The sequence below is a fragment of the Liolophura sinensis genome, chromosome 4 (assembly GCF_032854445.1).
Source record: "Liolophura sinensis isolate JHLJ2023 chromosome 4, CUHK_Ljap_v2, whole genome shotgun sequence".
NCBI classification, from domain to species: Eukaryota; Metazoa; Mollusca; class Polyplacophora; order Chitonida; family Chitonidae; genus Liolophura; species Liolophura sinensis.
The window spans coordinates 22,911,481-22,939,037 of NC_088298.1; the positions used below are offsets into that span (position 1 = coordinate 22,911,481).

The window sequence follows — 27,557 nt, forward strand, 5'->3', positions numbered from 1 at the left end:
CAGACTTCCTTATTGGCTATTTCCATTTTGGGAATGTCATCTTTCATATGATTCAAGAAAAAATACACTTTTTTAACATTCTAATTGTGAGGGGTTTAGACGGTTGTTCTTGAATTTTTATTTTTTAATGTCTTTTCAGAACTTGGAAGAATATGGCCATGGTGGCTGGCTAGAATTGGTAAGTTAGAATGAGTTCTGTTCAGAAAATTTGCAGTAGATAGATCATGGAGTTTTGTACTGAAACAGGAGAATACATTGATTGTTTATAGATCATGCAATGAATATAATTCTGTTGTCTAAATCTGCTTCACAGTCTTCAAATGACAATTGTCCTGGAAAGTAGAAATATGTGATGATGGAGATTTACCTTTCTCATCCCTGTTTTCTGTATTTCTGCAGTTTGCCCCTCCGCTGTACTCAGACGACGGCAACAAGTATTTCATTATTCTACCTCAAAGATACGCTGGTGCAGGATACTACAAACATGTCGCCATGGTAACCTCATCAGTAAGTCATGTCACTGCGGTCACATTTGCTTCTTTCTAAGAAGGAAGAATTACAAAGAGAAGCTTCCCCAGTAACAGACACATGATGTCATACTGGTAGTTTTATAATCCCTCCGATGGTGATTAATGGAAGAGTTTTGAGATGGAACTCTTTTGTCACAAAAGGTAAAAATAGTTTTATGGTATCATGTGACTTACGAAAAATGTCATTCAACTTTAATTGACGTTAATTTTCCTGTTTCAACGTGCTCCAAATTACACCTCTTTCCTCGAAGAGCATACATTCAGCTCCTCAATTCTACTCTAAATTCTTTTTGTGTATTTTTTTCAGACGCCCATGTTATAGTAAATGTGATAAAAAAAATTGTTGCCTAGCATTTTTGACAGGTCACATGACACAATTGGGCTTTTTCTACCTCTACTAGTAAAAGAGTTCAAGCTTGAGACTTTCTTGTTCTCAGAGACTTGTGTTTATGAGGAGCTTGTCACTGTTTCTCAAGATGCTGCCCTCTTCCGGGGTGGATAGATCCTGGGTTGGGTTACACTGAAGACCTTAAACGAGAAAGTTGTAGCTTCCTGGCTTGGCGTTCAGCATTAAGGGGATAGTGCAATGACTGGTATCAGTATAATGGCTCACGTGGGGCGGCTTACTTGCCTTCGGTAAATCGTCCAAGTGAAGCAGCATCAGATAAAAGATGTGGTGAAGACCCGTCCTGCAACAAGGAGACACATTACATACACTCTAAAGACTGAAAAAATGCACTCATATTACTGAAAAGTTGTAAATTACAACGTTAAACCCCAAGCACTCACTCACTCTAGATACTGCCTGGTGTCTACTGTTAAATTGATCATTATCATCCTGTAATGTTGGGATGATAATCCCAGTTGATCACCCAAAGCCCTGTTGATCACCCAAAGCCCTGTTGATCAAACAAACAAATAATCTACGTGTGCTGTAATTGCGTGTATTCTTCCACCCTCCACAGGTGAGCCCTCAGATGGGAGAGAAGACTTTCCTCACCCAGGGGACGTGGGAGGTCCTGGAGATTGTGGGTTACGACAGTCAGGCTCAGCTAGTGTGAGTATAAGATGGAACTATCTACACATATGGGTGTGCTCTGGCAGCTTCACTTTCAATGGCAGGGACATCGGAGGTGGGGGTTCAAACCCGGCATTGAACTGAAAATTGCTATGTTTTTATACATTACCTCCGCTGTCATTGTTCATGTGGCTTTGGTGACAGTAAGCATTCTGGGGCCATTTGCATGGATTGACATTGGTTGAGGACCATTGTGGCGTCCAAGTCTCTCGTATTATGAACACATGTACAAAACTCTGTATATGTACTGGGGCTTCTTTCACACAGCTGAGTAAATTGATTTTTTATAAACTTTCTTGAAAGTGACATAACCTTATGGCTCTACAACCCAGACAGCATATTTTACGAAAAAGAAAAAGGAAGTTTTGCGGAGGTGGCCCTGTATTTCCCCTAAAACTTTTTCAGGAGATGTTTTGCTGGATTCACCTAATAAGGCGCGGTTTGAAAAGCTTTTGGTTTAAGTTGGATTAATATTCTGCCAACTTCACTATATATTATATATTTGTCTGCTGCTGATAGTGCATTTTCACCATGCAGCCAAACTAGAAGCAGGGAAACACATACATGTAGCGATCGATAGTAATATGCTTGAGTACGGCTTATAAAATAAGTCAAATAAATAGATAAACATAGGTGTTGTTCAGAGACGCCTAATTGTCTTTAAAATTGTCATTGTTTGTTGAACCCCATTCTTGCTGTATAAGTGAAGTGCGTGTAGTTATGACTTTACACTACACTCTAAACACCAGTGAATCAGTCCATGAGTCAGTCAGTGTAGGTAGATGTATGTGTGTTGTTGTTGTGTAGGTATTACCTGGGCACAGGAGGAGATTCCAGAAAGAAGCACCTGTACAGGTAAGTGTGTCTGGCTCTGGCAGTGTCAGTTTACCTGTCGACGTTTCAGTTGTAATTTGTTCTTCATAATGAACCATTCCAAAGTGCATGATCACAATATTGGTAGGGAATTTTAAGATGATGAATATGCAGTGCTGTGGAGGAGCAGATATATCCATGATCAAAAATCCTCTCTATTTTTATATAATCAGAGTAAAACATACATGCATACAAACATGATCTATTTTGACAAGAATAAGATAGTATTTATATTTTCACATTGATTTTAAATAATATTGCATTAGACCTAAACTCCGCGGCTCAGTTGGTTAGCGCACTATGACACTATGACCTGGGAGCCTCTCACCAATGCGGCCTGCTGTGAGTTCAAGTCCAGATCTTGCTGGCTTCCTCTGGGTTTCTTCCCACCATAATGCTGGCCGCCGCCATATAAATGAAATATTCTTGAGAACGGCGGAAAACTCCAATCAAATACTTGAGTACGGCGTAAAACACAATCAAATACTTGAGTATGGCATAAAACACCAATCATATACTTGAGTACGGCGTAAAACACCAATCAAATAAATAAATCAAAGTAATAAGCATTCTATTTTTAAAACCAGAAGAACTTTTGTGTGCCCCTAAAAAGATTTTATGGGGCAAGTTTTGTGGAAAAACGTGTATATATATATATATATATATATATATATATATATATATATACACAGTGTACAACATCTGGCCTGTTTTATACCTGCAGTGTTGGTATTCCGAACACGAATCGATTCCGTAAGATTGTGTGCCTGTCCTGCAACGTGTCCCCAAACTGTCAGTATGTCAGTGCGAGTTTTAGCTCCACGGGTAAATACTTCATCCTGGGGTGCGAGGGCCCTGGAGTGCCATACTACATGCTGAGGTCCATCGTCAACAACACTAGTGAGTATACATGATCTCCTAACTCCTAACTCCTGAACACAATTTTTCATCACCATAACAACTGTAAACATCGTTATCATGACAACCATCCGCAGGTTGCTGGCTGACCTTCCCTATCAGCAACTGAACAGTTACTGCGGTGGTGCAGTCTCACATCTCACCAACAAAATAGTGGGGGTTTTATGGGAGATATTCCAGTATCTTGCAGCCAATAAACACACGTCTATTGACTGAAGTAATTCAAGCGAATGCACATCAACCTGCCATGGGGATTAATGGGACTTTTGCATGATAAATTCATTTCTGCAATTCTTCAACCTTTTCGCATGTTTACAAAGTGTTTATTCAAGCATATATTTTCTGATGTCGTTATTCTGTGTACACTGATAAAATAACACTTTTCGTGAAACCTTGAAATTGGCCAAAGTAGTTTTGTCTCCAAAAATGTGCATCATTTACACTGAAAGCTGCTCTTTCACATATGGTGTCAAATATTTGACTACTTATGTGATAATCAGGACAGGGTATTGGTGAGAGCACCTTACCTGAATGGAATTCTCACACTCTGGTTATTGCACTGTCATTCAGCTAGACCGTGTGTATTCTGTGTCTGAAGTGCAATATATTTTGATGTATTCCAAGATGACGATGGTTGTTAAATGATTATTGCAATCGTTCATCTTTCCACTAAATTTCATGAGACTATAAATCTGAAAAAAGAAACATGTACTACGACAAATAACATTCAAAGTTTTTACCAAAATCACAAAATAAAGCTGATAGTGCTAACTCAGTTTCATGTTGGCATGTAGCCTTCTGTCTTCTGAATGAGTCGGGTTGCTATGGTTACAGTGACAGTATTGGAGGACAATGCTGGTCTCAGAGAGAGGATCAGCTACAAAGCAATGCCGAGGAAGGAGTATTTTGAGATAGAACTAGAGGATGGCTCAGGTATGATATACTTACACTCCTATTCTGTGTATTACCCATACTCTGACCTTTCAAGAGCCTTGACACAGCAGCCTCTCACCAATATGGTACCGGCCCGGATAGCACAGTTGGTAGAGCGTACGCTTCGGGACCGGTAGAACCAGGATCAATCCTTGATCGAGTCACACCTAAGACTTTAAAAGAGAAGTTGTAACTTCTTTGCTTGGCGTTCAGCATTAAGAGGAAGTGCAACGACTGGTTGACCCGTATCAGTATAATGGCTCGGGCAGGGCGGCTTACTTGCATTCGGTAAGTCGTCTCAGTGAAGCAGCACTAGATAAAAGAGCGGTGGAAATCCGTCCTGCAACAAGGAGGCACATTACACGTACATGCACCCTAAGGATTCCTTCGTCGTCATATGACTGAAAAGTTGTTGAGTACGACGTTAAACCCCAAGCACTCACTCACTCACTCACTCACTCACTCACTCACCAACCAATATGGTTACTGTGAGTTCAAGCCTGGCTCATGCTGGCTGCATCTCTGACCATACCTGGGAAGATCTGCAAGCAACCTGCAGATGGTTGTGGGTTTCCCCTGGGGTATGACTGGTTTTGCTCCACCATAATGCTGGCTGCCGTCATATAAGTGAAATATTCTTGAGTACGGCGTAAAACACCAATCATGTCAATCAATCTTCAGCTTGTAATAGATGACCTGAAATTTGTCCAATGACTAAATTACACATTTGTCCAATGACTAAATCACACATTTGTCTAATGACTAAATTACACATTTTCCATTGACTAAGGAACCGTCTCCAATTATTGTTCATTTTTTATGCGTTTTAAAAGAATGAAAACGAATGTAAAATACGAGTTAAAAACAATTTGGTTATCTGTCGTTCGTTTAAAATGACTGAAAAACGTAGTAAAAACACCTGTGTTAAAAAAAACGACAGCCTGTGGTGCAGATCAAAAACTGTGACAATGCAGTTACAAAGCAATACTGTGAAGCACTTAATTTTTGCGTGGAGCTAATTTTCGCGGATTTCGCGGTCAATAAGTTATATTGAATCATATACTACAGGTAGTAGTAATAATGAAGTGAAATCTTTGCCAGTCCGTAATGTCTGTAAAGTGAAAGAAAAGTAGATATAAGTGCATGCTGGCTTGTGATGAATGTTAGTGTGATACACGCTATCTCATTGGCTGTGTCTCTCCTGTCATGACAATTCTGTGCATAAAAACACTAAAAATATACATAACAGTCATATAGGCTACTGAATTGTTATTTGGGTATATCTGTGTTGTGTCTGTGCAGATCTACCTGAACATGTAACCCATCGTATAACAGTGTTTAATTAGTTTGAGATTTATTAATGAAAAATCTAATATTATCAATAGCCGATTCTAACTTCTTCATCTTGCATCATATTCTATTTTGGCTATTTATTTATAAGTGAAAGTCAATGTGTCAGTCAGGACTGATCTTCACAAATATGCCTTTGTCTTGGTCTCCGTTATAGATTGTAAGTTAAGGCAGAAGCTTGGGATAAACTGTTATGTATACTAGTTATGTTCCTAATATTGTTTGCTCTGTTTCCACCTTAAAACTTCACTTATGTAGATAATTTTCTATATATATCAGCTAAATCCATGCATTCATCTGGCTAATCTATATCTTTAAAAATCAGCGTTTCGATACACTATTTCTGTTTGCATTTACTGAAAAATTAGATAAAATAGAGTAAAAATGTCCACCAAAATAATGTTGAGAATTGCACTTTTTTATATTAATACAGAAATTAAGTCATATTTTGTGTTAATATATACAGTTTAATAGTCTTTATATACTGTATAACCATAAAGTCTTTTGTGTCACAGACAAAACAGTACGCCCTATCTGAGCAGTATTTGCCTGAATTACGCACTCCACGTCTCTGGTGGCCTTCAACATAAATCCATAGAAATGAACCCAGTTAGAAATCCAGGCACCTATTGTGCACTAATCCTGGATTACTCATGCATATTCACATGTGTGACTGAAAGTCTAATATAGACCTCAAATTTCCCGATCACCAATGCTAAGCTAAAAGTCAGCAAGTCCGGTAATAATACCGACTCTTCATAATTTGACAAGTACATATAAGCACATAAGCATTGCAATTCATTTTTACTTGACAACCTTGCGGCATCCGTAGCCTTTACGGGTCGTGTGGCATGTTGTTGTTGTAATCAAGCATTTTGAAAAACAAAACAATGGTTGCAGGCACTATTTGCTGATTTCTTCGATAGGAGACCGGTTCACTTATGTCTGTGTTACACATCACAATACACTCTTGGTGTATTAATACCCAAACGATGTCATGTTCTGTTCTTGTTTTGAGGCAGGTCTAACATGCAACTCGAGCGAAAAGCGTAAAATAATTGAATTGGTTAAACCACATAAGTTTTAACTAATTCCTACTTAACGAGAAGATACAAAAGGATAATTGGGGACGGATCCTAAGTCACACATTTTGCCTGATTCTTACATTTCTGTTGATCTTAAAATGTTGATATCTTCTTTAGTCTGGCAAAAAATCCAATAAATAACTATGGCCCCTTTTAACCTTCATAGTTTTAGTTTTACAATGACAGAAGTACATGTATAATGCTGATGCATGGGTGTCTGTGTCTATATCGTGTTGACAGTGACCTGGGGAGAGCTGTACTTACCTGCCAAGCTGAAGAAAGAGGAGGTTCTGAAGTACCCACTGCTCGTCTACGTGTAAGTTTGTACCCTTAGTATACTGGTTAACATCGTTAGGCAACTTGGAGCTAATTAGCTGTTTATATTCTCATTCAAGGATTCTTGAAAAGTAGTTGTTGAATAAATGGTGGGACCAGACATCCGAAGTCGGGACTTCTAATCTCACTTGAGCTGCTATTTTCATTGTTACTTCAGTGTCTGAAATACAATATATTTTGATGTATTCCTTGATGATGATGGTTGTTAAGTGATCATTGCGAAGATTCATTGTTTATCACAAAGTAATGAAAAAGGAAAGGCTTTCTTCAGTTTTGTGTCAAATTTTAAATTACAGCATCCTTTTATTCAATTTTTAATCAACACCCAGCAGCAAAAATTTCATTAGAGGTAAATCGAGGGTGACTATCATGATTATAGTATCAGACCTGGTGTAGAGGCTATATACATAGGTTAAATGAAACAGGGGTAACTTTAGCAAAATGTTTGCAAACTTTTGCATTTTGACATTCAGTTCCAATGCATTGTAAGACTAAAAAGTACAAAAAAGAAAAATGAAAAAAGAAACACACATAGAAGAAAGAACGCACAAAAAATACAATAGTCTTTTGAACATGTTGTCGTAGTAGTTTAGGACAGCTGTTTTAAATTGTTTCACAGCTATGGAGGCCCGGGTTCACAGCGAGTGACGGAGCATTTCCAGATTGGCTGGGAAACGTACCTGTCCAGCTCTCTGGATATAATCTATGGTGCTGTGGACGGGAGAGGCACTGGAGGAAAGGGAGATAATTTCCTGCACAAAGTTTACAGGAGACTGGGCAAAGTGGAGATTGATGATCAGATAACAGCAGGAAAGTAAGTCTGCATTGCTGAGTCTATTGTATTGCTGAGTCTTTTGTAATGCTGAGTCTATTGGAGTGCTGAGTCTATTGGATTTCTGAGTCTTGTGTAATGCTGAGTCTATTGGAGTGCTGAGTCTATTGGATTGCTGAGTCTATTAGTTTGCTAAGTCTATCAGGGGCAGATCTAGAATGAAAGTTAAGGCACTCTGCCAAAAAGATGATGTTGTTTTTTGTACAGTTCATTTCAGAGCTATAGAGAGAAGGATCTAAGCACAACTTGTTCAGTCAGACTTTTAATAATTCCAGGGTTGCATTCCGTTTTCACCCCTTTTCCTGATTATATTGTATTATTAGTTGTCTTTTCTCTTTTGTTGTATTATGTAATATATTACATGTACATATGCTCAAGGATAAAAGCCAAAGCAGCGAAATGTTTATATGTTATAATGTTTATTGTACTATTTGATCATCATATAGGTGAAACTGAAACTCATCTAGGTTTTGTTGCCAAATCTACATTAGTGTACATGTAACTAAATGTTGCATTCTGAGAACCTGTCTGGATGCAGAATGTTGTTGTTGTTGTTACCAGGTTGTTTTCTGAACTCCATTATGTGGATTCCAGCCGGACAGCAATTTGGGGCTTGGTGAGTTTTTCCTGTAGATTTACACTGGTTACCGTGGTTGCATGCCTGTTTGATTGGTTAAGAGTTCTCTCTTGTAGAGGACAACAAGTGACGTTATAAACAGTCACATGCAATAACAAAATATGTCACTTCATCAATTTAATTATCCTTGAAAGTTTTGGAAAGTTCTTTGAAAAATCCTTAAAAAGCATTTTCTTTCATGAGTTGGAAATCTGGTAAGATGTCACTTTGTGGCATTCATTCTGTGATTGCATCAAATCATTTTTATCATACCGGTAATAATATGGTTGTTGTTGGTGTTGTTAGTCATATGGAGGGTTTGTCAGTGCTCACGTCCTGGGCAGAGGTACAGATGTGTTCAAATGTGGGATTTCCGTGGCCCCCGTCACTGACTGGAGATACTATGGTAAGTACTGTAGTCAGGCAGAGAAGAAGGAAAGCAGTAATGGAAATTTCTAGACAATTGTAACAATACCAGTGGAAACGAAATAGACTACAACTGTCCAAATGCATTACAGAAAAACAGAAAAATGGAATTGATCTGAGTGGATTGAAAACGAGCATTCGAAGTAACCAGGACAACAGTAATTAAATACCTTATTTCACCTAATATTTAGCATTTTTCAAGTAACACATTTTTTTGAGCCTGACTGATTCATCCACTTTATTGGAACATTTATAGGAATGTGACTGGATGCATGGGGTGTCATGTCTGGTGTCTTCGGCATGATGCTTCAGTGGCGGCATAGACTTGTCCTGCCACAAGAAGACAGAATATATATACACATACCTACTGACTGCTTGTGATCCTAGGACTGAGGAATTGTTAACTACTGTGTTAAACTCTAAGCATATACAGACATACAGTACATAGTAATAAATAAATAAATTTGATATTGTTGTTGTTGTTTCCAGACAGTGTGTATACTGAGCGTTACATGGGTACCCCCAAACCAGAGGACAACTTCATAGCTTACAAGGTTTGTTCTACTCTACAATTTCTACCCATGCATTTATATTTAAATGCAAAAATGTTAAAATTCCCTTTAACATGGGACATAGGACTTTAACATGGGATTTTTGGATTTGGATCGGCTGACTAGGTAATACTATACCTGTCAGCCAAAAGTTTTGATAATCCACATGAGGCTCTGATGACACAATTAGACCCCTGATATTGCTAATTAGTGCTAATGAATGCTAATGAGTGCTTTCTCGTGGGTGTGTTCTTTGATTGAGTTGATTTGGTGCTTGGTGTGTGGGCGTGCCTGGTCTTGTTCTCTTTTGTTTTGATTGGTGCCCGTAAGTGAAATATTCGCTTGTAACTGGTTTTCTTGTTTGGTTTTGATCATTGGAATGAGCTTATCGAGCTAATCTCAACTTGATTGACAGGTGACCTCCTGAAAGGTGACCTCCTGTAAACACGAAATATGCTATTTCGCAACTCTTGACCAATTGAGGTCAAAGCCTGCCAAGAAGGTGCTTGACCATCGGCAATTGTGCTTATCGAGTTGACCTCTGACTTCAATGACGTCATTTTGTTTCATTCTTTCCCAATCAAAGAGAGACTACTTTGTTTGGCGGGAAATTGCTTTAACATGGGAGATGGGCGTTTAACATGGGGACAGTGGGACGGCTGGAGGGTAATACTAACCCTCCAGCTCTGTAGATCTGCAGGAGGGCTAGTATTGGAGTGTCAGCGGAAGAGATAAGGGAGATAAGTCTGATGACCTATTTAGAACCGGATATTCCCTTTAACATGGGACATAGGACTTTAACATGGGATTTTTGGATTTGGATCGGCTGACTAGGTAATACTATACCTGTCAGCCAAAAGTTTTGATAATCCACATGAGGCTCTGATGACACAATTAGACCCCTGATATTGCTAATTAGTGCTAATGAATGCTAATGAGTGCTTTCTCGTGGGTGTGTTCTTTGATTGAGTTGATTTGGTGCTTGGTGTGTGGGCGTGCCTGGTCTTGTTCTCTTTTGTTTTGATTGGTGCCCGTAAGTGAAATATTCGCTTGTAACTGGTTTTCTTGTTTGGTTTTGATCATTGGAATGAGCTTATCGAGCTAATCTCAACTTGATTGACAGGTGACCTCCTGAAAGGTGACCTCCTGTAAACACGAAATATGCTATTTCGCAACTCTTGACCAATTGAGGTCAAAGCCTGCCAAGAAGGTGCTTGACCATCGGCAATTGTGCTTATCGAGTTGACCTCTGACTTCGATGAAGTCATTTTGTTTCATTCTTTCCCAATCAAAGAGAGACTACTTTGTTTGGCGGGAAATCGCTTTAACATGGGAGATGGGCGTTTAACATGGGGACAGTGGGACAGCTGGAGGGTAATACTAGCCCTCCAGCTCTGTAGATCTGCAGGAGGGCTAGTATTGGAGTGTCAGCGGAAGAGATAAGGGAGATAAGTCTGATGACCTATTTAGAACCGGATATTCCCTTTAACATGGGACATAGGACTTTAACATGGGATTTTTGGATTTGGATCGGCTGACTAGGTAATATTATACCTGTATATTGTGTTGACAGAAAATGGTTGAAAATGGGTGAGCTTAACACTGAATCATTTCTGTGGAATTTATGTTAGCAAACATGACTTTGCCACAACTTGCCATGCAATTCTCAAAAACTTATGTTAAAGTATTAAAAGTCTCAGGACTTGTGTATCAAGGAAAAGTTTTAGCCCTTAGATAGCCTTGCTAACAAAACTTTTCAAGCCTTAAAATCTGTTAGGAGTTCCAGTTTCTTATTTTGGTTTGTGTTGTTTTTTCAGGAGTCTAATGTTTGTAATTTAGCCAAGGAGTTCAAGAAGTCCTCTTTCCTTTTGATCCATGGTACCGGGGATGGTAAGTAGAACGTTACAGAAACTGCAATGTGACTGGTCAAAGTTAAGATCCAACATTACAGTTGATCCATGGGACAGGGAATGCTATGTAAAATGTCACAGGAACTGTAATGTGACTGATCAAAGTTGGGATCCAACATTACAGTTGATCAATGGGACAGGGGATGTTATGTAAAATGTCACGGGAACTGTAATGTGACTGATCAAAGTTGGGATCCAACATTACAGTTGATCAATGGGACAGGGGATGTTATGTAAAATGTCACGGGAATTGTAATGTGACTGATCAAAGTTGAGATCCAACAGTACAGTTGATCCATGGGACGGGATGTTATGTAAAATGTCACGGAAACTGCAATGTGACTGATCAAAGTTGAGATCCAACATTACAGTTGATCCATGGGATAGGGGATGTTATGTAAAATGTAACGGGAACTGTAATGTGACTGATCAAAGTTGAGATCCAACATTACAGTTGATCAATGGGACAGGGGATGTTATGTAAAATGTCACGGGAACTGCAGTGTGACTGATCAAAGTTGGGATCCAACATTACAGTTGATCAGTGGGACAGGGGATGTTATGTAAAATGTCACGGGAACTGCAATGTGACTGATCAAAGTTGGGATCCAACATTACAGTTGATCAATGGGAAAGGGGATGTTATGTAAAATGTCACATAAACTGTAATGTGACTGATCAAAATTGGGATCCAACATTACAGTTGATCCATGGGACAGGGGATGTTTTGTAAAATGTCACATAAACTGCAGTGTGACTGATCAAAGTTAAGATCCAACATCAAAGTTGATCCATGGGACAGGGGATGGTAAGTATAAAAATGCGTTAAATAAAAATGTGCTTTGCAAATACGTGAATTCTGATTTTTAATTTTTGCTACTGTGTTCAACAGCCCAGGCGTCATGTCACCAAGGATTGTCCATCTGGTGTCATATAACTACTTAAACCAAGTATTTTATTGGCTATAAAAATGAATTGAAGTCTGAAGTTTTAAGGATTATATGATGAGATCTTAAAAACACTGAAATAAGCTTAAAGCAGTTTTTACACAGCTTTGGGTCAACCAACTTTGTGTGATGTCACATCCATTATCCGTGAACATCTGCATTAACTGCAGTTGTTAGCAGGCACTTTTCCAGGCTGTCAGCTACTGACATCCGTATGTTGTGTGTTTCAGATAACGTCCATTTCCAGCATTCTGCCCAGCTGATCCGGGCCCTGACAGAGGAGGACATCTACTTCAGGTTACAGGTGAGTATACTGAATGGGTTTAGGGTTGAGTGTGGAAGGAGAGTGTACCTGTAGATAGATTAATATTGCACCCTTGTTTGGTTGTGGACTGGCTCACTGTAGAACAACATTGCACCCTCGTGTGGTTGTGGACTTGCTCACTGTAGATCCATATTGCAGCCTTGTGTGGTTGTGGACTGGCTCACTGTAGATCAACATTGCACCCTCGTGTGGTTGTGGACTGGCTCACTGTAGATCAACATTGCAGCCTTGTGTGGTTGTGGACTGGCTCACTGTAGATCAACATTGCACCCTCGTGTGGTTGTGGACTGGCTCACTGTAGATCCATATTGCACCCTCGTGTGGATGTGGACTGGCTCACTGTAGATCAACATTGCACCCTCGTGTGGTTGTGGACTGGCTCACTGTAGAACAACATTGCACCCTCGTGTGGTTGTGGACTGGCTCACTGTAGATCCATATTGCACCCTCGTGTGGTTGTGGACTGGCTCACTGTAGATCCATATTGCACCCTCGTGTGGTTGTGGACTGGCTCACTGTAGATCAACATTGCAGCCTTGTGTGGTTGTGGACTGGCTCACTGTAGATCAACATTGCACCCTCGTATGGTTGTGGACTGGCTCACTGTAGATCAACATTGCACCCTCGTATGGTTGTGGACTGGCTCACTGTAGATCAACATTGCACCCTCGTATGGTTGTGGACTGGCTCAGTGTAGATCCATATTGCACCCTCGTGTGGATGTGGACTGGCTCAGTGTAGATCAACATTGCACCCTCATGTGGTTGTGGACTGGCTCACTGTAGATCAACATTGCACCCTCGTGTGGTTGTGGACTGGCTCAATGTAGATCAACATTGCACCCTGGTGTGGTTGTGGACTGGCTCAGTGTAGATCAGTATTGCATCCTCGTGTGGTTGTGGACAGGCTCACTGTAGATCAACATTGCACCCTGGTGTGGTTGTGGACTGGCTCAGTGTAGATCAACATTGCACCCTCGTGTGGTTGTGGACTGGCTCAATGTAGATCAACATTGCACCCTGGTGTGGTTGTAGACTGGCTCAGTGTAGATCAGTATTGCATCCTCGTGTGGTTGTGGACGGGCTCACTGTAGATCAACATTGCACCCTCGTGTGGTTGTGGACTGGCTCACTTTTACAATACAACATTAACATGAATACATCTAAAATATAGCTGCATAAAAATATAATTTTCACAGTCAGATTAAGGTGAGGTCACTTATTTATTTATTTGATTGGGCTTTTAGAAAGAATATTTCACTTATACAATGACAGCCAGCATTATAGTGAGAGGAAGCTGTGCAGAGCCCGGGGAAAACCCACAACCGTTTGCAGGTTGCTGACAGACCTTAAGATGAGATCATGGCTGAGTGGTTAGACCCTTGTCTTTTGATCATTAGGATATGTAAGATACAAGTTCAATCCCAGCCTTGGACAGTGTGTTTTGTCTTGATGACAATATACATATAAAGCAGTCAGTGATGCTCATGTGGCCATTTGCACAGCCTAATGTTTATGAAAGACAACTTGTTTTCCTCCAGTTAGGTACATGTGGGAAAGATCGCATGTCCTTGGAAAGTTTGTTAATAACTTGCCTAAGGTGGGTGGTTTTTCTTGTGCACTTCGGTGTGAACCCACCTTGGCACTCGGGTTGCCTTCACACATTAAGATGACCTGCGTTGTACTAACTAAACAATCTGTGTGGTATTATTGAACAGTCAAATAAGTAAATAAATTTAATGAAGGTTACAACTTTATCAGTTGAGGTCAGAAAGTACATTTCAAACAAAACAAAGAAACTTTTGGGGTTTGATTGATTTATTGATTTATTTGACTCGTGTTTTAAGTCATACTCAAGACTATTTCACTCATGCAACCAGTGTTATGGTGGGATGAAACAGGGCAGAGCAAGGGGGAAACCCACGACTATTGGCATTTTTTTTTTTTTAGTTTGATTCGCATGATTATGCTGTGTAGCTGACAATGACTGTTTGTATATTTCCATACCAGATATACACAGATGAAAACCACTTCCTGAATGGGGGGCATACTCGGCGCCACTTGTACGAGACAATGCAAGACTTCCTGGAGGAATGCTTCACCGGCAAATCCAAGAAGTTTGATGCCAGGGAGGAAGAGAAAGTTTCCAACAAGCAGGAAGACATCACTGAATAAATTTTCAACAAAATCACTTTGAGGGGAACTGGAGCAGAGCAAATATTAGAACATGTGTCAAGGATTTCTAAATTTTTCTTACTTGGCTGTAACGAGTGTAATCACCGCAGAAGATTTTCAGAATAAGTACACTATAGCTGTGTTGTCAACGTGAAAACCACGGATACCTTTGCATTGAGATGCACACGAGCCAACATCAAAGACATTAGTTCATACAAACCGGAGCTCACTAACATTGTATTGGTGTGACTAAATCGGATGGTGAAATCCCATTCTGTGTGAATCATGTTTGACTTAGAGCCATCCAAAAAACTTCTTCCTCCCTCTCTTGCAGCAACTCTTTCATACGCTTGAGTCTAGGATTGGTTTGGTCTTAACTCTGATAGAGTTCAGGGATTGTTTTTCCTGGGTTGATAGGGAGCTGATGTACATGTAACCTAGATGAAACAACCACTGAACCCCATCCAAGGAAGAAGCTGCAAATTTTCAATCTGCTGGCAATTTTTCTCCCAAACATGTAGACTCTCTGTTTCACGGGCTTTATTATCCATCTTGAACCAGAGGTTATGTTGCCAAACTACAAGCACGTCGGAAGGAGATGGTTGTTTCTGTTTCTGTAAACAAAGTGAAAAAATAACCTGTATATAATGAATGATTTTTATTGAAATGAGGGTGAACATATTGTACGTTCACCACAGAAGATCGGTTGTTTTTCCTCCCTGCTTGACGCTGTTTTTATTGTGTTTGGAGAAAATATGATTTTGTCTGCATTAATTCCAGACGATTGAAATTTACAGTGATTTCTTCCAGTTTGTTGATTTTCTGGTAGGTAGAAGTAGGTAGTAGAAGTAGGTAGTAAGACTTCTTGCTAGTTATACAGAGCTGTGTTAAGATATATGTGGACATTTATTTGAGAAGTGCAGAATCTGTGTTTGTATATTGAAGAAGCCATTCCAAAGGAAAACGTTTTCCTTGACCCAGACACTAAAAGTACCAAGAGTCAATGACAGTTCAGCGCATGTAGTGTTTTAATAAAATAACTGTTATATTTCTACACGGAATACATGTATTAACAAAATGAAAACAGAAACAAATGACATTTTATACTTCAGCAAATTGGGTTAAAAAAAAGCAATCCCACTGCACTTTCCTGTTATTTTGAGGTGAAAGTAAATTGAGAGGTAATATATTAAGATATTAAACTTCGTTGATAGTTAGGCGAAATAATGAAGGCCACAGTCTGCATGAAAACAGAAGGTAAATTTGTAATGCTGCTTCTGCTGGTGTGTATGATACCTGAAACAAGTCCGTGAACTTGGTGGGATCCTGCAAGTATAAGTATTGGACATGGATTGTCTTAATCCTACAAGTTTGAGTATTGGACGTGGTGAGAATCCAAGGAGTATGTATATTTGACATGGTGATAATCCTACAAGTATTGGACATGATGATAATCCTACAAGTCCTTGCATTGGACATTGCAAGAATCCTGCAGCTATGAGCATTGGACATGGTGAGAACATTGGACATGGTTGGACTGAATTTATCGTCAGGAACATGCCATGCAGACTACACACCTCTTGAGATGATTTGATGGAACATCCAGATAACATAAAGAGTAATACCTGACGGACTACTGGTGAAAATGACAGAGTCAGTGGACAGCAGTTAATATCAGCCGTCACGGAAGTTCGGCGCGTCTGTCATACACCAACAAATACCAGGATGATTCGTAGTTAACACTGATAGAGCAGGAGAAGGTTAAAAGTGGAAAAATCATTAGGTGTGTGAATTTCATCTTGTAGCAGTGTGGAACAGATCGTTGAACAACCTGGAACTCATCCTGTAGCAGTGTGGAACAGATCGTTGAACAACCTGGAACTCATCCTGTAGCAGTGTGGAACAGATCGTTGAACAACCTGGAACTCATCCTGTAGCAGTGCACAGGAGGTCTGACTGCCATTCGGAGGTCATCTTGCACCAGTTTAGAACACTCCATTCACCAACCTGGAACTCATCCTGTAATTTTGTGGAATTCACGCGTCTGTAGTAGAACATGTTCTCGTGGAACAAGGTTGAACCCATCCTATTGTTGTGTAAAACATGCGTGACAGCAATGTGGAATTCATGCATGGAACATGTCAAGTTTCATCAAAGTGGGATGTATCCTGCACCAGTGTAGAGAACAAACTGCAGTAGGATAGAACACATCCCTGCAACATGCAGTACTTCGGAACCTTTAGTGACAATGTGGAACACCTATTATATGACGTCAAGTTGATCTTCTACTTTAATATATTCAAGTGCAAGAATTCTGAGAAATTAGGAGAGCGAATGAAATTATAGCCTTACAGTTGTGAATGTCAGCGAAGGCCGACTTGACTGCTGATGTGTGGCATACATGTACACCCAAGGAGAAGAAAAGGTCGGTTATGTTACCATAGTGATGGATCGTATGGGGAAAGTCCATCTAGCCTGGAGTCATTTACTTGGCAAAGTCATTCACTTGTTCTTGTACCTGTGTGTACCTCTTTGATGTTAATAATACACCGGTTTTACTTCAACACTGGACAGGAAAAGAACACCACACTCTTGCCACGTTGACAATTTATTAAAGCCGGACACATGTTATAATGTGTAGATTTCTATGTACGTTTAGATGAAGATTCGTCCCATGTTCGTCACCCTAGCTTTATCCTCATGTCCATATTTATTAGACCCATGTCCATGGTATTGTAAGTCATAATTTTATCTTGGGTTTAATACTTATCATTCTAATGACATTTATGAATGATAATTCCAGTGACTGTATAAACCATTAAGCTCTTTTGTCAGTCAGAAATGTGCCTAATGTTGGCCCAAGAGCTACTAATGGTGGTGCAGCTATCCATGGTCTTAATTCTTGGATCTGAATTTGCAATGCCCCGCATAAAGACCCTTGAAAAAAGCTTTCGCTTTTATGAGGGTTTATGTTGTTGTAACAATGGTACTCACTAGTAAGTCATGCATTGGAATTAACACAATAGAAACCATTTGCCAAACGTTATGGATTTTATGATTATATATAAATTATATTATCTTATTATAGATTATAGATTGGGCTTTGCTCTGCAACAGTAATGTAGCAAATAATGTTGCAATTTGGGGAAATGTGACTTTTGCAAGCAAATGGCATAAAGTTTGCAGTCTAGGTGTGTTGGAGATGTGTGCAGTCTGTGTGCACTGCACAGTTGTCATGTCCACTGTAATGTCATCTCCCCATTCCCTGTCCCTGTGTGCTGCCTGCACTCCCACGGGCACAGCTGTGACATATTATACCGCTGAGGAAATATTGTGAGGTTTGTGCTGTTACTGAATAGTTGACGACTTACCAGCTTATAGTGGACAATTACCTGTACATATAGATATACAAGTCTTAACAAGCTTGAGTAATATGATGATTTGAGATTATTGCTGTTATGCTGCTACGGCATTTTGTACATATGTATAAAATTAATGGATTCTCTGGTTCTGTTACCCACACAACCTTGATGAGACAATGGATGAATGGCTGCTAAATTCACATTACATAGAATTGTTATGTTTGTAAATTAGTAAATGATGACACATTTGTGCTGGGCCCACATTATAGGTTTTAATGGAATATAGTTCAATATTCAGGTGGATGTGTTTGATGTTAATTTCATTTTGAATGTAATTTTATAATCATGGATGGGTTTTGTTATATAACGTGTAACAAATTCTTAACAGAGATTCAGCCAAACACCGTTCGGTTTTATTTAATACGTGTTTTAAATTTCATCATTATTTCATGACATAAATGCGTTACATTTAAGGTGAATGTGTTCAATTTTATCAGAGCTGATAAGATTGTACTGCAGCTAAGCTCAAAGTCATGATGTTTGAATGCTCTATCTTTAAAGTGAATGTGTTAAATTTAAGGTGAATGTGTCAAATTTTATGCTGATTGCGATAACGTTAGAGTGTGGCATTTAATATGAATTAAATAATATATGAATTTGTCAAATTCAAAGTGAATGTGCTGCATTTGAGCTGAATGTCATGACGTTTGAATGTGTTAATGTTAAGGTGAAAGCATGTGCTTCTGATACATTTACGCTGAATGTGTTGACCCTTAAATGTGATATTCTGCAGGCTGTTCCATTTAAGTGTGAATAAAACTCAGGCCAGATGTTTTACATTTGCTTGAATTGAATTCACGACACAACACGTGTGCAGTTGTGAACAGTTTTGGAAACCAGCTGCAATATCTGGCATCAGTAAACGTTTTCAGTGCATTTGTCGAGAGTCTAAAGTCAAGTGATGTTTCCTACACTGAGAGAAAGATTGGGTCAACTGACTCAAAAGTCTGAGTTGTACATGTGATCTAATTCAACTCAGAAAACTGAACCATATGACCAGATCGTGTAAGACTCCTGTGTGTTTACCGACCAAGCAAGTGAGTCAACAATATAACCAGACAAGTTTCAAAACTGGGCAGATATGGTGATATGAGTTGAATTAGCTCAGTTATATAATCAGTTAGTTGACTTTTGTCTGAAAGGTTTTGAAGTGAGATTTGGGTGGAGGCGAATGTTAAATTATTAAGGTACAGTGTCCAAAACAATTGTCTTAATCTTCCAGATTATTAAATATGAACATGACGATATCTTTTATTTGTTAATTAATTTGATGACATCCATAATGACCTGGGAGCTGTTGGTGACGTCAGCGGTTACGTCACTCCAAAAGTTCGAAGGTGACGTGGAAGTTGCTCCGCATGTGGTCATATTATGGCCTGGTCGTAAACACATGAGCATACATGTACCCTTATTATATGTCCTTGCAGGTGTATAAAATGTCGTTGTTTCATTCCTCATTCTTAATATTACTGGTAAAAAAGAAGAAAGAAAAAAAAAAACAAAACACCACGGTGTAATGACTTCTTGTTGACAGTTTTAAATGTGAAAAATATGTGATAAATATGGAATACATTATCTATTATAATTGTAGGTTATTCCTCTTTCATTTTTGCGCTATTTATCTGAATAGAGATTTTATGGTTTTACTTTTATTTAACAGCAAGCCCCGCAGTCCATGATAATCCTCATTTGAGAATTACGCAGTTTTAGGGAAATAGCGAAGTCAAATTTGGTACAGGAGGAGTATTTTTTAAGGATATTTTATTGTTATTAAGAATTCCTTTTTGAAGAATGTGGTGGTATTGAAGTTTTCAGCCAAAAGCATTCTGTTGAGTTTGTATCATCTGGAATGAGCTTGGAAATTCTGTCTTTTGATCCTCTTTGATCAATCACGATGTGATTATAAGGTATATTAAGTCTATGAAGATCTGATTGCTTAACATTACCCGCTGTGTGGATAGTTTCTTTTATGTTTTTTAAAACTGTAATTTAGTGAAGTGTTCTCGACTCTTCCGCAGTGGCGAATCAAGTACATTAGGCTTGGCATTGTTGGCCGTGATGGCGAATCAAGTAAAATAGGCTTGACACTGGAGGCCGCTATGGCGAATCAAGTACATTAGGCTTGACATTGTGGGCGGCGATGGTGAATCAAGTATATTAGGTTTGACATTGGTGGCCACGATGGCAAATCAATTACATTAGGCTTGACATTGTGGGCGGCGATGGCGAATCAATTACATTAGGCTTGACATTGTTGGCCGTGATGGGGAATCAAGTACATTAGGCTTGACACTGGGCGCGGCGATAGCGAATCAAGTACATTAGGCTTGACATTGGTGGCCGCGATGGTGAATCAAGTACATTAGGTTTGACACTGGGGGGCTGCAATGGCGAATCAAGTACATTAGGCTTGACACTGGGCGCGGCGATAGCGAATCAAGTACATTAGGCTTGACATTGGTGGCCGCGATGGTGAATCAAGTACATTAGGTTTGACATTGGTGGCCACGATGGCGAATCGAGTACATTAGGCTTGACATTGTGGGCGGCGATAGCGAATCAAGTACATTAGGCTTGACACTGGGGGCTGCAATGGCGAATCAAGTACATTAGGCTTGACACTGTGGGCGGCGATGGCGAATCAAGTACATTAGGCTTGACATTGTTGGCCGTGATGGGGAATCAAGTACATTAGGCTTGACACTGGGGGCTGCAATGGCGAATCAAGTACATTAGGCTTGACACTGGGTGCGGCGATAGCGAATCAAGTACATTATAGGCTTGACATTGGTGGCCGCGATGGTGAATCAAGTACATTAGGTTTGACATTGGTGGCCACGATGGCGAATCGAGTACATTAGGCTTGACATTGTGGGCGGCGATAGCGAATCAAGTACATTAGGCTTGACATTGGTGGCCGCGATGGCAAATCAAGGACATTAGGCTTGACACTGTGGGCAGAGATGTCGAATCAAGTACGTTATATAGTCCGTTGTTTATATTGTTGGTTTTCTTTCAGGCAAATAATGTAGATTGCACATACTATTGTATTCATGTGTATTGATGTAGTAGTATTGCCTTCTCAACTCATTACCATTGTCTTACATCATCATTTTGTGCGATCGACCCTTATTCCAATGTAACTTTTGTCGAACGTTTGTTTCTGTTTCGCAATGATGTCTTGTGCCCTTAATAGACGCGCGGGAATGTCTTGTATTTTTAAACGTCGATCCTGCACTGTTATTATGTGTCGAAAATGGTCGTGTCATTGTCGTATGATACACGGGCTGTACACCATGCCAAAGCCAGTGTTAAGCACACGTAATTTCACATTGTACATACAGATACTTTTAATCATCTGTTATCTTTTGATTAAAATCTGGTTTCTTTTAACAAAAAAAAAAAATAATTGTTTTGTTAGATTTAATAACTGCACAGAGACAAATGCAGGAAATCATATTATGTGGCTTTGAGTCTCGAAAGTGGCCGTGTCGAAGATTCCAAAATTGATTGATTGATTGATTTATTTGATTTGTGTTTTACACTGTTCTCGGGAATATATCACCAATACGACGGTGGCCAGCATTATGGTAGAGATAAAAAAACAGGGAAACAGAGCATCCGCAGGCTGTTTCTCACGTACGACCGAAGAGGAAGCTAGACTTGAACTCCCAGGGACCGCATTTGATGAGAATCTCCCGAGTCATTGACCTGCTCTAGCAGCAAGAGGACACATGAAGACGTGGTGATGAAGATGCTAGTAACGTTCACATGTCGTTGCGAGGCACCTCTCCCAGTTGCTGGCATAGAAAGATCAACCTATGTCAAGATTTATATGACTGCTCTCTCTCAGGCTGGGTCAGGTTTGCACTAAAGTTTATTGGCCACGGAATGTTTGGGACTGAGCTACAGCACTAAACGTTAACATTGTCTCTTATGGAAAATTAACAGGGGTCTGAGGTTTTCTGAACATCAGAAGAATTGTCGTAAGGTGACCCTGTAACAGATGACGTAAAAATAAAATTCGCCTTTAAATGGGAAGAAAAAGAAAAAAGAGAACCAGGTAAACTGCAACTACCATGGATTCACCACGCAAAGCATCTGCAAAGGCAAATGACGCAGGTGTGGTGAATCCAAGTTACTATCGACTCGACATGTGAAGGAATGACCAAACTTTAGAAATCCTCTCAGTTCAGTGCTGAGGGTAGTTTGTTTACCAACTGAGCTATTGATTTGATTCGGATAACAATTTAAACCCAGTTTCTCGACTTTTTTGGAGAAAACAATACTTTTGTATTCAGCAATTGTGGATATGGGTAATAGAGCGCAGCTGGCTGTAGGCCAAGGACTGTGCTGTGCGCAGCTGGCTGTAGGCCAAGGACTGTATTGCGCGCAGCTGGCTGTAGGCCAAGGACTGTACTGCGCGCAGCTGGCTGTAGGCCAAGGACTGTACTCTGCGCAGCTGGCTGTAGGCCAAGGACTGTACTCTGCGCAGCTGGCTGTAGGCCAAGGACTGTATTGCGCGCAGCTGGCTGTAGGCCAAGGACTGTACTGCGCGCAGCTGGCTGTAGGCCAAGGACTGTATTGCGCATTACGTTATTGTAGTTTCTTAGACTCACACTATCTCACATCAAAGTTTGACTGTACTGAGAGAGTGTTCCTTCTGCTGAATTAAAAATGAAAAACACAAGCTGTATTTACTTCGGAGGACTCATTTATTTTAGTTTATTCATAATACGATGCAATGTAATATCCAATCGTACTACCCATGCGCACTTTGTCACGTGACTGATTTAACAACTACATGTCATCCATGAATGAATGAATGAATTATTATTATGGCTTAACGCCACAACGGCAATAGTTCAGCAATATCGTAGCGAGAACGCCTTTAACGCAGAATACAGTAAATGGTTTTTTGACACGATGAAATCATAAGAAAATTTCATCGGACATGATTAAGGGGATTTCAAGAGAACCAAACCTTAGTGAAAACTCGAAAACCACTAAGTGTTATAATATATTATCTAGATAAGTGTACATTTGTGCAGCAAACAAATTATTTTTTTGTGATACAGGCTTGTGGGAGAAGGAAAGCAGAGTACTGATTTAAACCACTCCCAATTTGTCGGGTAAGCTGCTAACTGTTCGGTATGTATTCAAATGTATTAAGACGTCTGGAAGTTTCAGATAAATAGCTAGAGTAATATATTGTTAGAGATTATTTAAGAATAAACATGCTGTAACGGATTACAGCACAGAAGGTGAAAATGAGTGAGTGAGTGAGTGAGTGCTTGGGCTTTAACGTCGTACTCAACAACTTTTCAGTCATATGACTACGAAGGAATCCTTAGGGTGTATGTAATGTGTCTCCTTGTCGCAGGAAGGATGTCTCCCTCTCTTTTATCTAGTGCTACTTCACTGAGACGACTAACTGAAGGCAAGTAAGTCGCACCGCCCGAGCCATTATACTGATAGGGGTCAACTAGTCGTTGTACTATCCCCTTCGTACCCAACGAAGTTACAACTTCCTCTTTTAAAGTCTTAAGAAAGTCATATATATCAACTGTGCTATCCGGGTCAATCAGGTGAAAATGAAGCACAGACGAAAGTGTGATAGTTGGAAGAGCATCACACGTAATCTCGGAGTTCAGTTCTAACTGTTCATGCAATTAATTAAAAAGAAGTAACTTATACAACCCCTACCACCATGTCCAAAACGAAATTCGAATTTGCATTCTACCCGCAAGTAGTGGTGTTAATTCCGATTTATTAAATTTGGCATAATTAATTAACAGTAATCAGATATTACAACACAAATGCACCTGGCATGGTAAGGCGGGGAATCGTCCCCAGCGCAAGAGACTGTGCATCTGAAGAAGCGAAACTGACTGTAGTTGTTACTGACCGGAAGAAAGGCCTGCATGATCTGGACTTGAGCTCATGCTCAGATTCACTGTGCTGCGCGAACCACGCTCACTACTAGGCCACAAAGGCCCATCATCTGAATGCACTCTACAAAGGACCTGGCATGGTAAGGCAGGGATCGGCTCCATTGTAAGAAACTGTGCACCGCAAGAAGCGAAACTGACCACAACTATGATTGACACTCATAAGGCTCTTTCTTTTTTCAGTTCTGTTTTAATTTTTTCCCTGTTATATGGCAAGCATGCATTTAAGCAATGTATAGGTCAAAAAATCGAAAAATCGAAAAATGTTAGCCTGCTCCTGTCAAATCAAAATATCTTTCTTACATTAGACACTGTAGAATGGGGAAAGTCACTGCACCACAGATGTAGGGTAGGGTGGGGCAAAACGCCCGGGCGGGGCAAAACGCCTACTCCCAAAATAGAAAATATGACGACTGTTCCCGCCATGATCATTATGCGAAACAAGTGCTGCCCTCTATCTTGTCAAACGACAGTTGTGTCATCTTTGACGGAGAAACGGTCGCCTTTCTATGTGGTAAGTTTCATTTTTAGCAGTATTTTTTGTAAAAAGGTGCATTTCAAGTTTTTGTAGTACATTCTCGTAAATAAAAGTCAAAGCCACAACCCTTTGTATGTCAGTAAGTAAGACTATTAAGCATTGAAATAGAACATTAGTGTTGAGCTAAAAATTGTTAGCAAATCTCTGGAGACAAAATCATACAAAGCACACGCTTGGGGCAAAACGCCCACCATTAGTGGGGGGTAAAACGCCCATCCAGGCGTTTTGCCCCACCGTGCCGGGCGTCTTGCCCCAACATCTTATATTGAGTTCAATACTAAAAGAACTTGGCTTACGGGTAGAGTAATGCCAATCTCAAACGCATCCATTCCACTAAGCTTATCTCTAGGCATAGGGTATCACTTTCACTTTGTCCTGACAGATTTATGGCTTTGGCGGTGGTGACCATAGCAACTGCGCAGTGGAAGCTCACAGAACCAGCTCCAGGGGGAATGTAGGTCGGTTGACCATCACAAAGTACAGGGCATAAGATACAGAGATATCACAAAGTATTAGACACTAAACACCCAGTGCCTCTGGATTGGTATAATCGTAAGTAGGTCCATTTTCTTTTCTTCTTCTGTAATTAAATTCTTGCTACGAATGAGCGCATAGCATATATAAACAAATTCATATGGAATTCTTGTACAGCTTTTCCGAAAAACTTAATAAAGTTAAGGTAAATATGTACAGCCTACAAGTGCAACTTCGGCTGAATTTTTGCTGACTTTATGCCGGCCTACACACATGTACCATGGAAAATGTATCCACACATCACCAAATGTATCCACACATAAAACACCCCGTCCTCTCTTTTTTGCAGACAGCGTGATCATGGTCAGGAATTACAAACGAACAACCACCCGGGGACAGTATGGAAATGAATCGCTAGGGCTGGCCCTGCGGTCAGTTAGCACTGGCACACCCCTTCTAATGGCGGCCAGGGAGTTTAACATTCCGGCTAGGACCCTGCGTCGCCACAGGGATGGTAAAGTCGCCAATCCCGGAGTCTCACAGCTAGGCAGGCATCGAATCGTTCTTTCCACTGACGTCGAGAGAGAGCTCCATCACCATGTGCAGTATATGGAAACGGCATTGTATGGTCTGACCACCACAGACGTCAGACGGCTGGCTTATGACGTGGCCGAAAAACGTAAACTCAACCATCCCTTCAGCCACGAAAAAAGGATGGCCGGGAAAAATTGGCTGTCTGGTTTCCTGTCGCGCCATCAAGATTTAAGCATAAGAGCGCCTCAGGGAACAAACATTTCACGTGCTGTTGGGTTCAATAAGCCTAAAGTCCAGCAATTCTTTGGAGTGTACCGCCAATTGCTGGAAACACAAGACTTCACCCGTGCTCGTGTTTGGAATATGGACGAAACCGGAATCACAAACGTCCATAAACCAGGGAAAGTTTTGGCCACCAAGGGCATCAGACAAGTTGGTAAGATGACCAGTGGCGAAAGAGGGAAAACGGTGACAGTCATATGTGCCATGAATGCCACAGGGGTATATGTGCCCCCGATGATGATTTTTCCAAGAAAGAGGATGGTGGACGCATTGATGAATGGTGCACCACCACAGGCAGTTGGATACGCGAGCCCAAGTGGATGGACCGATTCGGACCTCTTCGTTAAGTGGCTAGAACACTTTGCGTCTTTCACAAATGCCACACGCGATACCCAGCATATCATCATTCTGGACGGACACCACAGCCATAAGACCTTAGCAGCTGTGACCTTTGCAAGACAACATGGAATCAACTTGCTAACCCTCCCCCCACACAGTACACACAAGATGCAACCTCTGGATCGCACCTACTTTAAATCTTTAAAGAGTGCATACAATGCTGCAGCGGACTCCTGGATGGTGGCAAATCCAGGTAAACGCATATCCTTCTTTGACATTGCTGGGATTTTTGGAAAAGCTTTCCTCCGGTCGGCCTCCTCAGAAAAAGCCGTGCATGGCTTCCTCACATGCGGCATTTGGCCATATGACGAGAACATCTTTTCTGACGATGATTTTGCACCATCGATGGTTACTGATCAGGATCAGCCCGCTAGTGATGTCCCATCCGTGTCAGCGGTACAGTCAACTGATGACTCCTCCGACGATCAAGCAACAAATAGTGTAGCGGCACCTTGTGCGGCATCTGATGCCCCACTCCCTGAAGAAAACGCGCCTCCACCTATTGTTGAAGTAGTTCGGGCTGCAGTTGACCATCCCCTAACCATCGCAGACCCCCCAGTTTCTCGAGATGACATACCTGATGCTGTTGCAGGTCCATCCACTGATAGCTCAAGCCAAAATGCAAGTAAGTACATTAAACTGAAGCAGTGATAAAGATGGGAAAACTGCTGCTGCTTTAATCCCCCAAATCTGACCAAGGATGGCCCTGGACAGTTATGCACCAGTCATTGTTTTTCCGTTTGCTATTTTAACGCCCGCGACTGATGTAAAGGTTAATTTTAACTGCTGTGTTTACTGTTTTACAGGCTTTCCAGTGCAAGAGCTTATTAGAAGCTTGTCTCCGCTCCCCAAGCTGGCTGTCCCACGCAGCCGCAAGCGAAAATCAGAGGAGGCAACGCTACTGACCGCTTCTCCTTATAAGGATCAGCTCTTGGAGAAAGAGGCTCTGAAAACGGCTAAGGAGAACGGACGAGGTTACAAAGGGAACTCCGGCAAAGGCAAAGGCAAAGGGAAAGCTGCCCCGAAAAGGAAGTCCGTGAGAGACCAAAGCAGCGACGAAGATGAGGAGTGGC

The 27,557-nt window shown here is 40.6% G+C and overlaps 1 protein-coding gene across 1 annotated transcript in view; it reads left to right on the top strand.

Annotated features, from left to right (window-relative positions):
- LOC135464528 (dipeptidyl peptidase 4-like) overlaps positions 1-20,310 on the top strand; it is a 34,712-nt gene extending 14,402 nt beyond the window's left edge. The window contains exons 12-25 of the mRNA XM_064741953.1: positions 140-178; positions 400-507; positions 1,496-1,587; positions 2,416-2,463; positions 3,206-3,381; positions 4,234-4,332; positions 7,008-7,083; positions 7,723-7,917; positions 8,497-8,551; positions 8,858-8,957; positions 9,467-9,531; positions 11,346-11,418; positions 12,616-12,689; positions 14,720-20,310. Of these exons, the coding sequence (XP_064598023.1) occupies positions 140-178; positions 400-507; positions 1,496-1,587; positions 2,416-2,463; positions 3,206-3,381; positions 4,234-4,332; positions 7,008-7,083; positions 7,723-7,917; positions 8,497-8,551; positions 8,858-8,957; positions 9,467-9,531; positions 11,346-11,418; positions 12,616-12,689; positions 14,720-14,884 (1,365 nt within the window). The 3' untranslated portion in view covers positions 14,885-20,310. The remainder of the gene's footprint in view (positions 1-139; positions 179-399; positions 508-1,495; positions 1,588-2,415; positions 2,464-3,205; positions 3,382-4,233; positions 4,333-7,007; positions 7,084-7,722; positions 7,918-8,496; positions 8,552-8,857; positions 8,958-9,466; positions 9,532-11,345; positions 11,419-12,615; positions 12,690-14,719) is intronic.
- The last annotated feature ends 7,247 nt before the right edge of the window (positions 20,311-27,557 follow it).